This window comes from Lepisosteus platostomus, chromosome 18 (assembly GCF_059453375.1).
Source record: "Lepisosteus platostomus isolate fLepPlt1 chromosome 18, fLepPlt1.hap1, whole genome shotgun sequence".
NCBI classification, from domain to species: domain Eukaryota; kingdom Metazoa; phylum Chordata; class Actinopteri; order Semionotiformes; family Lepisosteidae; genus Lepisosteus; species Lepisosteus platostomus.
In genome coordinates this window covers 8,342,514-8,359,018 of record NC_142628.1, presented here as the reverse complement: position 1 = coordinate 8,359,018, position 16,505 = coordinate 8,342,514, and the positions used below count along the sequence as shown (strand labels likewise).

The 16,505-nt window shown below is 36.2% G+C and overlaps 1 protein-coding gene across 2 annotated transcripts in view; it reads left to right on the top strand.

The window, feature by feature from the left end:
• The window catches only part of galnt18b (UDP-N-acetyl-alpha-D-galactosamine:polypeptide N-acetylgalactosaminyltransferase 18b), a 132,610-nt gene that overhangs the window by 61,427 nt on the left and 54,678 nt on the right, over positions 1–16,505 (top strand). The window contains exon 2 of one of the 2 annotated variants that reach the window (XM_088610883.1): positions 12,544–12,664. In XM_088610883.1, coding sequence (XP_088467009.1) covers positions 12,544–12,664 — 121 coding nt within the window. Of the gene's footprint in view, positions 1–12,543; positions 12,740–16,505 lie in introns of both variants that reach the window. The other variant, XM_088610882.1, reaches the window with a different exon arrangement.

Below are 16,505 nucleotides of genomic sequence, written 5' to 3'. Positions count from 1 at the left end.
TGAGGATTAAGTCAATTATTAAAATGTCACTCTCTCATTTGCATTCACTCCCTGCATCCTGTCGGTGAAAGAAAAAGTACGTCAATTGCAATACAGCAAAACCATTTACTTTAAACCAATAACCATTATGTATCAACCTGTTTCAAGTGCATCTAAGACATGAATACCTTAAATACTCATTGCCAGAGGTAATAAGAAAGTTCAGAGTGCAGTCCAGTGATGCAAAATTACTATTTTTAGTTGATTTAAATGTTACATGGAAGTGTTTTATTTATTATTAAGAAACAGTGCTATTACTGCTTTTTTCTGGAGACAATTGTAATAAGTAGAACTGGAAATCTAAGGAATGAAACTCGGTAGTCTAGACTGAAAAATGTAATAGATTTTCAGTAGAAACAGTTGACATTTGAAGTCCTTGCCCATATATTTTTGTAGTGTTAATTTGTACATTATTTCACAGCATAAGCTTGTTTTTGCCTTTTCTGTAGTAGCTGAAGAAGCTTGGTTTCAGGCATTGTCATCTGATGCCACAATACAGTGCTTTCATGTGCGATAAAAATACTAAAAATGGGTATCTGCAACAAATTATATTTTGCAGACTGGGTTGACAGGATTGAGCCAGGAACTACATGAAAAAGTGACACATCTGTGTTTTGCAGCCATAATAAATGTTCGTATTAGTTTATTGCTCTTATTATGTTGCATTTTACAACAATCAGTTTTGTGTTTCACAGAAAGTACAGAGAAAAGCCATCTAATTGTGACACAACCATAGAACTGCTGAAAAAGGTCAGTTATTGTCAGGAGGAAAATTATGGTCTCTTTATTTCTAAATGACAAAAAATGGCTCTGCATTTTCAAAAGCAAAATTTTCCCACTGTTCCTGTGCCCTTTTTTCCATAATAGTTTAATTGAAAGTGCAAACAAATGTCTTGCTGCTACCAGTACTGCCTGCCCTACTGCAGGCTTTAAACATGAGAAAAGAAGCAACAGTATGGATCTGTTTATATTCAGGACACTTTAACGAAAGAGGGGTGAAGGTTCGGATTTCTTATTTATTTGGTCATTTTCCCAATTAATTTTTGTTTAAAGATTAATTTCTTCGTTGGCAAATTAATATTGATTCACGAACCCAATGCTTGCTTTACAGATCTTTTATATCAGATGCCCTTTCTGAACATTTTATCCTAACCTCCACTGTGACGTGCATTGCTCTCTTGTTGTAAGACGAAGGTGCTTTAATTGGTCTAATTGGAAGTACTGCTGTACTGTATGTATGTATACTCAAAATAGTTCAAGTAGGGAGCTGTGCCAGCATGCATTGGGCTACAAAGGAACAAGTAAAGGTTTATTGCATACTTAAAAGAGAAGAAAAAAAACAACGTTTCAGCTGTGGAGCCTTCTTTGGGTGTTTTGACATCCAACTTTGGAATATTTTCCAAAGACCCTAAACTTTTACAGCAATAGGTGACAAGCCCCCAAAAGCAAGTTTACCTGTATTTACCCTTTGTGGGTAAATGAGCACTTGGCTTTATAAGCTCTGGCGAGACGCTGCAGACCTTGGCCTTGAGGTCAGCTCTGCCAATAATAGTAATCTATCAACCAGAGGCCGTAATAGAAGTGCATTTCTGGTAATAGAAAAGTTGGTCCTCTAACAAATTAGAAGGAGTACAGCTGTGCTTTTCCATATAAAAATCAATACCTATAACTCTAAAAAACACACGCTTGCTGAGAATGCAAATGAAATGGCACATTGAATTTCATACAGAGAACAGCAGGATATTCTCACAACGTCCACAGGTCCCTGAACTCTAGCTCCCTATGTTCCATTCAGAGTGGTAAACATTGATTTCAGAGAGGATACCCAGCAGGCAAATATATAATCATTGTGGAGGACCACAGTCAAAAAGTGGTATCCTCACACACAGTGCAGTCTTCAGTGATCCATAACCTTTGGGCCTTTTCATCGTTTCCAAGGCCTGTGACATATTCAGAAGCAGTTCATCAAGAATACTGACCTGGAGTATTCACGAATGATAAAAACAATCAATGAAAAAAGGAGAATCTAAGAACATCAGAAAGATTTCAAAGTATAGTAGTTTTGGCCCATAATCCTCATTTGATTGTAAGTAGCTAAATCATTGAAAGATCTCATTCATTCAGTCCTTTCTTGGAAGAAGCCGGGGTATCAGTTTCAACAGCATCGCTGTGTAGTTTCTTCGCAATACCTACAGCCCTTTGTGTCACCCTCATTCTCAGTTTCAAATGCACTGTAGTTTCCATTTGTTTTCTCAGGTTCTCATGTTGATTTTGAAGATTGTGAAACGTGCTTTTCTCAGTGCCTTAGAGGATTTTGAATACTTGAACCAAGGCCCATCTAAGTGTTCTCTGTTCAAAATGAAAAAACATTCAGTCCTTTTAGCCTTCTCAGTGCAGAACTCTGTTTTCTACTTTTTTGAACTGCAGTTATTCTAGAGCAGCAAAATCTTTTTTACAAAGTGGTGACCCTCAATGTAATCCAAATCAACATCTCTCATGATAACAACTGATTTATACAGGAATATAAATGTAAAATAGACACTTTCATCCCCTCCATCCCTTTTATCTTTCATGTCTTTCCAGAATGTGGTGTATCTGTTAATGTTGTTTCCTTCATCGCCACTTTCTGCGAGCTGTGTTTCTGTGATTCCAATTAAATCATAATCATAAAGTAATACAGCAGCTTCTCTTCTATAATGCTCTTGGCATTAAATACACACACTTAATTACTGGGTCCTTTGAAGGCTTGTTTTGCCTTTGAGTTCTCTATCTGTCTCTGCTTCTTTATGTGTCTCTCTTGAAGTTGTCTTCTTAGGATTCTCTGACAGTTTCATTCTAGTTTAAATGTTTTGGGATTACTTTGTAGATTTTTGCCTCAAGCTGATTTTTACCCTTCTCATTTAGATGTAATCCATCATGTGTGTGTTGATAGCCCCTGCTGTACAAAGCTTTCCAATGTTTGAGAGAGCTGTATCCTTCTTTGCCAAACTGTGCTCTCACCCCAGCATTTAGGTTAGCTTTTGCAGTTTGTAAGGTTCAGGCCCTGAGAGCACCACCACTTCTAGGTAGAGAAAGAAATCTGAATGTATTTCAATGGGAAACGATGCTGTTTGTGTTCATGTCATGTTACTAGACTCCTGCTGGCTCTTTAGAGCACGTGAGCTCCTGGAAGATGGCGTACTGTTGTTTACTTGGGGTCCCAACTACTGTACATAACGCACTTGCAATGTTCCTGAGAAAAGAGGATCCAACAGCCACATTTCTCTTTTCCATCTGTGCTTCTGCTTAGCACAGAGCAAAGGAGTCCTTAACTCCCAGAATGTGAATTTAGCCGCAGTGAACCAGCTCCTCTCTTTGTTAGTAAAATGCCAGTTGTTTTTGTCTTATGAAGCCCCAAACTATTAATCTACAAGGTACCAGTACAAATGCACAGAACTCAGCAATAGAAGAAGGAGAAATGACTTTTTGACGAACTACAAACTGATTAATTCTTTTCATTTTTAATTTACATTTTGAATAGGAAATTCTATTTTGAATTAATTGGAGGCTTGAGATTGCTATCTTTGAAACTGACCATTCATGCAAAGTATCACTCTCATGTCTTTATACTTTTATTGAAGCCTTTTGACACTATCATATCACATATTACTGTATTTTGCTGAAAGTAAATGCACCAGTAATTGGAAGGATTTTAAGCATTACTTTAATACCTCTGGGGTCTTGTAGAATGAGTTCATTTCTTAATGTTCTGTCTTCTTTCCAACTTTAATTAAACATCACACTGTGCAACCATGTGTAGGTTTTATTAGCTGTATGTCTTAAGTCAAGTGTTAATTATTTCAGTGTGATACATCATTGACTTGGATGAAAACCAATCAGGCAGAAATTAACACTAGCTTTGGGTTTTAAAAAAATAATGTTTTCTATAAATATAACAGTTCTCATTGTTTTTTGTATTTTTAAATACATATAGTTTCAAAGTATATAAATGTTCAGTTTTTCTCAAAGTACATTTATAATGTATAATATATTTTATACAATGAGCAGTGAATATATATATATATGTGAAATACAGTAGGACCCTGTTCATGTATTACCTTTTTATTTGTGAGAACTTAGTCAAAATACATCTTCTTCAAACATAAATATTGTCAAAGGAAGTTATGCACATATTGTGCCTGCTAAAGTTTCAACAGTAGTTTTTCTGGTCAGATTTGAGATACAGTAGGAGCTGTGAAGCTTTGGTGCTGTGGTGCTTGCAAAAGAAGAATCAGAGGTTAGTTCCCACTCTGAAATATGAAAAATTAGAAAAGAAAATGTCTTTCTTCATCCTCCCTCTCTCTGTCTCACCACTGAATGATACTTTACAGCCAAAACAAAGATCATAGCTCCACAAACAAGTACCACAGCAGTCCCCTGGTCAGAATGTTATCAGACATGGCAGGCTTACAGCAAACATAGTAGTTTAACCTTGGAGCAAGGAAATTGAAATAGTGGAAATCAGCCCATAATGAGGATGAGCTTAAGGAAGGACATTTCAAGTGTGTCTGAGATAAAAATGGAGATAATGTGCTAATGTATTAAATTAATATTTCACTCAGGTGTTTACCAAGGGATCAATAGTGTTCCTTGGGAGCAGGAAGGACAAACAACTACCAAGTGTATGTAGGAAACAAGATGTTTCCTTGAAACAAATACACTTCAAAGGCCCTTTAAAAATACTCTTACAGCAAAGGGATGGCAAAACCAAACCCAGTAATTATAGATGAATACGTCTAACTTCTAATTAGATATAAACGATACTTTGAACTACACTAAATTATTATCTAGATGATAGGATTCTAGGGGACAGTGGGGATTTAAAAAAGGCAGGTTTTGCTTAACTGACATAGAGTTCTTTGAACAAGGTACTGCAGTAATTAGTGCAATCTGAACACATGATATGGTATATTTAGATTTTCAAAAGGCTTATGATTAAGCTCCTTATAAAAGATTAATTCTCAAATTGCAGGTGGTAGGCAAAGTAATGCATGGACTGAGAAATGATTAATGGACATAACACAGAGAATATAGATAAAGGGTGAATGCAGAGATTGGGCCAATGCAATTAGTAGAGAAACACAGGGATTTGTTTTAGGACTAGTGCTCTTCCTGATTTTTATCAGTGGTCTATATTCTGGAGCAGTGCATTAACTAGTAAATGTATTGGGTGATACTAAAATAGTAGGATATGCAAACACTTCAGAAGCAGCAGCAAAAAGATTTCAAGACAAATTTCAAGATTAGGCAGTCACCTGACATAAAATGTACTGTACATTGTTACAGTACATTAAGTGTTACATGTGAATAGTAAAAGCAGAAACAGTAAACATGTGTATGTAAGATGGGAAACATAAACCTGAACAAGCTACTTAAAAAAGGACATGTTTTATTTTGACATATTAAATTGTTCTATGTTATGTGGTGGAGCAATTAAAAATACAGACTATATTGTATATTTAAAAGTGTAAAATTTAAATTAACAGAAAGTTTTATTGTAAAATTTACATTATGATTTCATTTCCATTTTGGTAACCAGATTACAAAAAAAGGTTTTGCTGCTTTGAATGTCTAGAGACGGGTTCTTTTTTAAAATGCCTGATGCATGCATGCTTTTTTTTCAACATGAGGTCTGCTGCTGTTTCAGCTTATTCTTATTCATACACTTTTCACAATGATACTTATAAATTGCTTATAAGTGACACCAAAAGGAATGAAATGCAAGGAATATGATGGGTAAAACAGACACTTTTGGGAAAGGAGTGGTACAAGCCTAAAGGCAGTGAGCCAAGTTAATTAATAATAATAAATCCTTACATTTATATCGTGTTTTTTCTGGACACTCAACTCAAAGCGTTTTACAGGTAATAGGGACTCCGCTTCATCAATGTGCAGCATCCACTTGGATTATGTGACTGCAGCCATAGTGTGCTCACCACTCACCAACTATCAGTGGGGAGGAGAGCAGAGTCATGAAGCCAATTTATAGATGGGGATTATTAGGAGGCCATGACTGGTAAAGGCCAATGGGAAATTTGGCCAGACACTGACTCACACCTGCTTAGCTTCAGTGGGTTGCTAGTTGTGAGTTGCAGGGTGACATGACTGCTGGCTGATGGATTTATGCAAGGTGATTCCAAAGTGGGAGGAGAGAAATGGAAAACAATAATTGGCTATTATTACTATTGGAAACCTATCCACTGACATTGCTTTGATAGGAATTCTGGGACTTTCTCTCAAGCTCTGTCTTGTTCCACAGGTGGTCCAACCTGACAATGGGCAGGTTCATGTGGACAGATAGCATCTGAAGCTAGAACTGTCCAGTGCTTCCTTGGCTAGCTCTTTAACAGAACATAACCTTCAGGATTGATGGCAACTTGGACAACAGCATATTCCGCCCCAGAACACTCAGTATCTTGAATGGGAGTGGATGAGGATGCTTCAGGCACTCACTCAAAAGCTCACTGGGTCAGTTAAGGGGCACTGTATAGCCTTTGGTGTTGCCAGGTGTTACAGATGGTATTGATTTTTAATAACTACACCATGTGTTTCTGTGGCAGTCTAGAGTAACAGCTACTCACTGCTTATTAGCATCTGTTGTCTTTTATTTTCTAAAACTGATTTAAGTAAATTGGCAGCAATTATATTCATGATTGATACATTAGTAAGGCTTCAACACCCATGAAAAGCACGTGCTGCCTTATTAAAACTGGCATATATCATTTTAGGCAGTGTAAGACATAAAAATGTGAAATGTAATGCATTCTTGGAATTCTCAGTGGTGAGCACGCTGTTTTTTATTGTTTTTGTTTTTGAAGTCTCTTGGTCACTTGCCATTGGCAAAATCCAATCAATGGATCAGTCCTAATGCTAGGATTTCCAGTTCCTCACAGTGAAGTCTTTCTAACTAACAGCCTTTCTAGCATTCTAACAGTGAAGTTTTTAATCCGGCAAAAGATTTCTTTGCCAAAACTGTAAATGTTGAACATGAAACTTAGAAATGCCACTGAATCTGAAAGGGTATTTTTTTCTAGTTTCTTTCAGTTATCTGACATTTGTTAAGCCTGACTGGATTACTGTCCTGTGAATTAATGAATTGTCTCTCCAGTGAATTGAATTGTCATGTCCGGTAGCAACCTATCACATTACCTAACGGTTTAAAAGCCAAACCTTAAAGTTATGGTTGGCTACTGTTCATAACATTTATACTTCCTGCTATTTAATTTATATTTAAGAGAAGAAACAAAAAGAAAACATGTATCTTTATTTTTTTATTTCCTTAAGCTTGGGAGCAGCTGTGTTCCATTAAGAATAATGCTTTCTTTTAAAAACATTGTTTTCTTATAAAAGATATATATTAAAATAGTATTGTGAGGACAAAATAACAATGTTCTATCTTTGAAGTTTAGTGGTTTACTTTTTATTCAAACAAATGCAAAAGTGGTATTTTAAAATAATGAAAATGTCTACTAAGGAATAGAAAGGTGATGTTCTCAAATGCATATTGTGGAAATTCTATCCTTTTTTTATAAATAAGAACTACAGTATTTATGAGACAAAGCTTCCAAAGAATGTGATTTAAATGCCAAAACAAAACTAAGTATTTATTTTCAGAAGTTCATGGAGGAAAAAAAGGCAGTAGTAAACTCTATCTTTGTATGAAAAAATATATACTGAATCTGTGCCTATAAATTATTCATTAAACAGAATCAGTTTGTAAAAGGTAAGCAAAAGTATATATTGTGACTGATAAAATTATTAATTGCTACAAAATATATTTATATTCTTGGCTGGAGGGGGACATCATTATTTTACATTGGAGACAATCACATTTTCTTAATACTACTAAACATCTACTGTACACGTCTCATTCATTCAGTTGTTCAGTATTGATAGCTCAATTGTTACATTATTGAACAAACCTACAGTTCCAGTAACTACTGTATTTAGTGTGAACATAGCAACCACAGGCTTCTTCTTTGTTACATCAATGTTTTGTGTTTTGTTTGTTTCTTTATTTTACCCAGTATTATTAACTATTTGTTTGTCAGGGACTTGGGACTTATTTGCTACAGGCTGTGTGTCTGCTGTGCATAGTTGTCAACAGCCAGAGTCTGTAGTTACTGCGTGTCTCTTCAGTGTGACGTCTTCAGTCTGCTTCTGTTAGTGACAGGACATGTTATACACCTTTGGAAACAACATAATTTACAGATAGAGGCACTCAGAACACTATACAGCATCAGACATAATCTGATGGATGTAAGTTTGAATCACTTCCATACTCTACATCAGACAAAACCATGTATAAGGTCTTAAGATAATGTTTTTTTTTTTGTTTTCAGAGAGTTTGGGATATTATCAGCTTCCAGCTCCTTTGGAGTTAATTTCCATAACCCTCATCCTATGCTTTACCATAAGCCCCCTCCACAATATATGCACAACATTTATGCATTTATATTAATATATAATAATGATCTATTTATACATTTATAAACTATATATATATTTAGATGTACAATTATGCATTTTATATGGACATGGGGACACAGTCTGAAGACTCTCTGTGGCTGTCAAATCCAACAAGCTAACAAATCAATTTTCAGCTAATTTTAATGTTCCCTCTTATCTCCGGGTTTAAACTCCTAGATCTGTGATTCTCCAGCAAATGCCTTTGTGGCCTCAGTGCTAGCTGCGACCCACCTTGATAGGAATTTCCTTTTGCAAAGTTCATTGTACATCATGTAGAAGCAGGATATCCAAGTTTTACAGTATATAGTTCCATGTAATTACTCTTCTTAAGAAAAATAATTAAGTCCCATTACTGTATGTGAGCCAAATATATTTAGCAAAGTATTTTAACCATATTTGCCTAAGAGATAGAGGTGTTCAGATGATTTACTGGGAAAAGTTTCAAAGTACCATTTCATTAAAATAAGCAATGTACAGTAGTGTAGAAAAATAATTCTAAATGCATTGTAAAGACAGAAATCATGACAAGGTAAACAAAATGTGGTTTCTCATCATGGTGAAAAAATATATTATTATTATTATTATTTATATATTCATTGTTATGAATATTTCTTTATATAATTATATTATTATTATTAAATTATGGTGAAAACTGTGAAAATGCATATACACATTGTACAAACAGAAAAGTGTGGATCAGCACATAGTAAATATTTGAGAAAAAATGAAAGACAGTCCCTAAATTTTGGATCCCTGTAAATCTGTTTGTGCCTGAACCTCCTGGTGAGAACCAGTGTCACAGCAACAATACAGTTACATTCTGTTGCACAAATTCTCATCCATGACCCAGTGTCCTGTGTCATTGTATTTTGTACAATGGTGTTGTTGTCTGCTTCTCTGAAGGATAACGTTTACTTCAAGAATGCAGGTGGACATTGACGACAATATACAAAAGCGTTTCAGGGAGCAATGTACCAAAGATAAATCCTATTCCAATTAATTTTCCTCGCCATTGTAGTTTCTAATTCATCCTTGAAAACAGGAAGTCTGAAAAGTCAGGTTTTCTTTGCCTTTGGGTTGATTCATTAATCCATGTGTGAAGGGGCAAAGGCATGTTTTTTGAAACAAAATACCAAAAATACCACAGTACTTTAACAGCTTTAAGACTGGAGAATTGTTCAGCTAGAAAGCTACTACGTAGATGTAGATGTTGGCAGCTTTTTCTCTAGGGTTTAGATAAGATAAGATCACTTTATTGGACATATACAATTTGTTGTATTAGGAATTTGTCTTTTCGCATATACCAACTTGCTCTCCATGAGACAGACAGACAGGGAGAGAGGCTTGGGGTCAGTGCGCAGGGTCAGCCATTTATATGGCTGCTCCTGGAGCAGTTGGGGTTAAGGGCCTTGCTCAGGAACCCAACGGAGTAGGATTCCTCTGCCAGCCGCAGGATACAAACCAGCAACCTTCTAGCCAAAGGCGCAGATCCTTAGCCACAGAGCCACCACACCACCCTTTGCACAATTGTGCACAATAAGTTTGCATAATTCTTCAGGAATTATGAGAATATGAAAATCACAAAGGTCACAAATAGGTTACAATACAGATACAAATCATCCTACAGTATTTGGCTCATTTGCCAGAGTGCTGCGATGGACTACCAGCCTACCCTGCCTTGTGCTCGTTGCTTGCCCCGTAGGCTCCGGCTTCCCACAACACCGTATGTTATAAAGCGGTTTGGCAAATGACATGACATGATATGACTTCTAAGTGATCCAAGAATAATTTCCAGCCATTTCTAGAAAGAAGCCAGGGAGTCACCTTCAACAATATGTTTGGCTTCTTGTTTTAGACTTCCACAACCCTTTGTATAAAACAGGACCTCCTGGTCACAGTTCTGAATGTACAGTACCTCCGTATAGTTTCTGGTTTGCCCTGTGTCCCTTGGTTGGTACTGTATTTCACAGTTGGCTCAAATCCAGTGGAGTTTGTCAGTGCTGTTGAGGATTTTGAATACAGATTCCTTTATAGTTCTCTCTGTTCAAGTCTCAAAAGTCTAAAACATTCCAGATCTTTAAATATACATCCTAACATTCTGTTTGCTTTTAATTATTGATTCTCTATATAGTCTAGAAGACCAAAATGATGTGAAGGTAATCATCGTTGTCTTGTTCATCTCACATCTGACAGATGTTTGCACATAATTTCCTTTTTAACCTCTGCTGTATTTGCTATTTCATCTACAGTATTTTGGAGTCATTCAAGCACCTGACTAGTTTGCTAACTATACCAGAATTATTTATATTAATTATTGATAATGTCATATCCAAATAATTTATTTATAATAAAGGAGCGGTGGTCTTGTCTATGACATACTTATTAGGTTTGAGCCTTGAAATATAATAATAATATTTATGTTTATTAAACAATAAACTGCATAATGCAATAACAATAAATACAAGATCAAACAATAAAAGGAATAAGATAAACAGAACAGGAGGCAATGAGTATGAAAGTATTATCTAATGAAGAGCAGAGATCAATCCAAATTCAATTTAAATAAAAGAATGAATCATTTAATTTCAAACTAATCTTTTTCAGACATGTCTGATATGGTGTAATGCAGTATGTGTAGTATTTAATATCTGTTAGATTATTTGCTGTCATTTTATTTTACAAACAATTCAGTGTATTAAAGATAGAATGCTAGTTCAATTATGACATACTGCATGCATCCTCAAAGAATGGAAGTACACATGGGTACACATTGCTGAAGTTGTGGAAAATCCACATTCCTGAATGTTTTCATTATACAGGTATGGGACAGCAAACCAGCAATACATATTATAAATACACATTTAAAACCTTAATTATATGGAAGTATTCATGCTACATTTTTATACTTTGTAGCTTTCAGATTTTTTTTAACATAAGATACACTCACTTCCTGGTTTTCAGGTATATATTTACTGTCCAAAAATGAAATAACAGCATTTCATTGCATCACATCTCAAAATGGACACTAACTTTGTAGCGGATGTGTTTGGTTGTACATCTAATATAGTTATGCCCTCTGCTTTGACAGCATTTTGCTCTGCCTAGTTATCAGTTACTGAAGTATGTGACACCCTCTAGTGCTCAGCTTTCTATAAGCAGATTGATGTGGTAGCTACACATTTTGTAGAGTAAGAACTGCTGCTAAGAACACCTGTGATACAGGAGACCTTCTGTTAATGAGGGGGCGTATGTGTGATGTTCAAGATAAGCTGGCTGGACTGTCTCCACATTATAAATGACCACTAAAGAGGGAAGAAGTTCCTTGTCTAAACGAAGGCACTGTATCAAAATGTGCTGGGCTCGAATTCTGAAGCACGCAGGCATGTTGTCTGCCACAGGGCAGAAAGATCAGTGACAATAACAACAGCAGAAAGGAAGCTGAGTCTGAGAGACCGGGTTTATTCAAATCTTAATGTGGCTTTGGCTTAACTATTTACTTGCATGTGTAATTCTTTCGATTATTTTGCAAATAAATTTGGATAACAATGTAAAGAGGTGGCGAAATTTTACAAATTTGAAAAAAATAGCCACAGGGGATTAAAAACCTGGTAAAACCAGGATCATCAGTGAGGATTGATTAGCATGTGAACTATGCTGCTCAAAAAAAGTGGCATCTTTTTATACAGAAAGGTTTTGGGAATCTGGAAACACCCTTCCACACCCTTGTTGTACAGTACCTGACTCCCTGACTTCTGGATGAGATCCTCGGATCACCTAACAGAAACTTAACATGCAACGTGGCCCAAATGGCCTATTGAAACCCAAAGGGTTGCGGCTTCTTTAGGTTCACAGAAAGCATGTTTGAAAGAAAAGTGCTGCAGTTCAACAGTTACTTATAAAGCCTGATTGGTTGTGTGATCGAAGTATTGCCGGTTTCTCTCATTCTCAGTTTCTGCTTTCTCTAAAATAGCCTTTTCCTGTTTTTTCTTTTCCCAGAAGCACCACCGAAGGAGGATGAGAATGGAGCTGTGGAGTCCTTTTCTGATTCCTCCTTGTTTGCACACTGGGGTCAGGACCTTAGCCCTGAGAATCGGAGGATTGCACTGAAGAAATTCCAGTACTACGGATATAATGCATACCTTAGCGATCGACTTTCTCTAGACAGACAGATACCTGACCTCAGACCTGAAGGGTAACCTATTAGTGCACTTCTTGATCACAGTTGGATCTTTTAACATAAATAGTGAAAGAAAACTCTAGAGAAATCTCAGAGAAAGGGTGATACTTTGTGGTTGAAATATACTGTACAGGTATTCACATTTTCCAATGCCCAGCCATCATTTATGCTACTTCATTTATTAAAGTTCACATCCTCACTTAATTAAAAAGTATGAGCACTGCATCTTTGTGCATTGCTGGTTTTTGATTAATTGGAAATTATTTTCAGTGTTAGTGCTTTTGAATGAAACACTGTAATAGCTTACTTACGTTTTCTGCTAATAACTCTAAGGAGGTACAGTAATAAGGAGGTATTGTCCTCATGGGCTTCTTTACATTTTAAACAAAATGAAGAATACCTTAATCTTGACATTATTTTATGTCAAGAGCCCTTTAGGATTAGTGTCAGAGTTTTAAAAAATCCACAAAAACTGTTGAACTTGTATTAGCCATTTTCAGTTTTAAATCCTATCACCCATCCACCCATTTTCCAACCACTTCTTTCAATTCCGGGCTGCAGGAAGTCCTGTCGTGTGGCTCTCAGTTAGATTGTCAATCTCCGCTCAAGTAGTGTGTGTTTCAGTGAGGAAATATATGCTTCTACTGAGTCTTGCCTTCAGACGAGGCTGCCCTGAAGCCACACTGACCCTTGTCTTGTATTCAGCAGCCGTTCACAAATAATTCCTGAAGAGATACTGTATATCTCAGCACACAGGAATAAATACATGTTCTGGTGCTCCGTGCTCGGAATGACTATAAAATCCCCATACAGTATAGAGCTGTCAAACAGACCATCTATCATTAAAAAGTTTCCTACAATGAAACATAAAAAGAACACAGGCTTGAATAAAAGTAAATCTTGAAAGCAGATTTTTTAAAAGAAATATGTTTTTTAATGTTGAATGTTCATGTGCCCCGGGCGATTTTGATATACTGTACAACTAGTATCCTGCTTTTACAACCATTAGTGAAATTCTTACTTGGTTACTTTTGAACTTTGGTGTCGTGACTGTCCTTGTTGAGGTCTTCTCTACCCTAAGCCTTAAAGTTAAGGTCTAAATCACCTACCTGTTGTTACTGATGGGGCAGTGCGCATGTAATGACATTACTGTTGATTCCTCTTTAGATGTGGTTTTATTTCCCGCTTAATGTCCCCGGGCCATTGACTGGGCAGCGTCTGGTTGAAATAGCCTAGTTCCATTTGGTACCAGTCAAGTGTAGCAATAAAGGGCTGCAAAAAAAATTACATGATGTCAGAATAAATCATTTGGAAACTGGTTCATGTGGCAGAACAGCTAAATAATAAATTCTAGATTCCTGGGCTCCCTCTGGTGCTGTTCTAGTCTGCATACATTTTCTCATGTGGCAGTTGCTGAGGGACACTGTGACTCTTCTGTTCCCCCGGTGGAGATCCAAGACGAAGTGCAGAACTACTGTCTTTTCCCCACCAGACCGTCCAGGAAGGTTTTGTTTCAAACTTTGCAAGCTGCACCATGAGTGAGTTAGCATTTGGATTTTTAAACACTCAACTGGTCCACTGTACCAGAAAAAAACTTTAAAGTGGTGAAAACATATCTGATCATTTTCTGCACAGAACAGAAAAATGTTGCTCTGATGACTGGGGTTTTTTCGTTTTAATGGACAGCTATTACTTAATTACAGTAGCATCTTTAATTCTTCTGCCTATTTGAAAAGCAGCTCTACTGTGTGGGATTCTGGTTGTGGAAGTGCAACAGTGCACCAGTGGATAGGCAAAAGCTGACTTATTCCTTATGATAGTTTACTGTGGTAAATTTGTCGTGGGTTTGTCACAATTGTACCATGGTCTCATTGTGGTACTACACTATACCATGGGAATACTATGGTGCCCCATGGTTCAGTGTAGTAAAGCATCATAAAACCATTGGAAACCACAGAAGATCCATGGTCAAATCACAGTAATACCTCTGGAAAAGTGCAAAAATTCTCCTTGTCATGGAAGTCCAGATTGGGTGCTGACAATCTACTTAAAATGCTCTTGCAAGGAGTTAAAATCCAGGCCATCCAGCCTATCCCCATTGATACAAGACTTCTCAGTTAAGAAGAGCTCTTAAGAACATGTGGATGGGATCACAGGGTTGAGAGCGAAAATGGCAATGTGCTTTCTGTCATATCTATGTCATGTGAATCAGAAAGTGCTGGGAATATACTCTGTAATGAATGCAGATCTTTTATAGCAATTTATTTAAGCTGTTTTTAATCAAGGAAAAGAGGGAAGGGTTCATAATAAAAAAAAGATTAAAAAACATCTTTGGCTTTCTAATCTTTGATAGTAGGTTAAGAATGCTAAAACCCTGGTGGAAAAGGCAGTTAAGCTAAAGCAAAGTGGGTTAAAATTCTGATTTAGATGCTTTTGAAAACAAACAGAATAATACTAGAATAGTATTCTAATATAATATTTGCCTGATAAATACGTCTGATTTGGATGCTTTTGAAATTATAGAATATTATTCTAGACTATCATTTCCTTAAGAATATTAATAGATTAATATATGTCTAATTACTAGAAGTTTGTGGTATTAAGCAATCATAATAAAAATATATTATTTTTTGAATGCAATTTGATTAATTTAATTTTGCTTCTGGTGCAATTTAATTTCCTCTATAGGGAAGTGTACAGCCTAAAGGATATTTGAAACACGTACAGTACTCCAGGGAAAGCAGATAATTTTTCTTTTGTTCATTATTTTATGCTACATTTGTCCTTTTGAAACATGGCTTCATCTTTCAGCTGTGTGTCTTATTTTCACATGCATGCTAAACCACCTCCTCCTCAGTTTTGCCTTATAGAAGACTGCCTACTGTATTATCGTTTAATTTGATCCAGGTACATCTTAACAGCAGTAAATTGACAGTCAAGGAGGTGCAAACTGTCTTTCTATAATAATGGATCCCCATTTCTGTTTGGATCGTTAAGAAGACGGTGGTAACAGTAGTGCAAAATGCCAGGGCATTTAGTTAGAGTTATTTCAGCACCTAGAAGAAGACACATAAAGATGTCAGAACACATTTGCATTCAGTGCAAACTGATTTGCCCTTGTGTCATTCCACTGAGGTGAATACATATTAAGGCAATTCCTTTCATAGACATGGAGAATTACTGAAGATAATTCAGATCATCAAAGATGCTTTGTTTGAACAAATTTGAAAACATTCACTTAGGGTACATTTGTACTGTGAAAATAGTTCTCCAATGGGAACTATGTCAAGAGCTAATGAGGTTAATGTGAAGAGGTTTTAATACATAACAGATCCCGTTAATTGTTCCTCATATCTTAATATTCAAGAGACAATTAAATCTTTAAGAGATACTGGCATTCGTTCAATACTAAAATAACAAAAAGGGCACTTTCTGCTGTTTCCATGTTACTGTGGCAACAGTTGTCTTACCTTTAATAACACAGTACGTTTTAGAGCATAAGCACTGCAGAGGTCATTTTTTCCCATCTACAAAAGTACATAACATTGTTATCATGTATAGACAGATCCCTCCTTAGGCTATTAAAGCTGAAATGTCAGATATTACCTGTCAGTGAAATGAATTTAGTAGGAAAATGTAAGGGAACAGCTTCTTTGAGGGTGAGAGATCAACAAAGGACTTTTGCCAGTACAGACCAATTAAAGGATCAGTCCTTAAAACATTTGTTAACTGGTAATATAGCACCCTTACTCCTGATATATTTTGTAGAAGAACATATTAA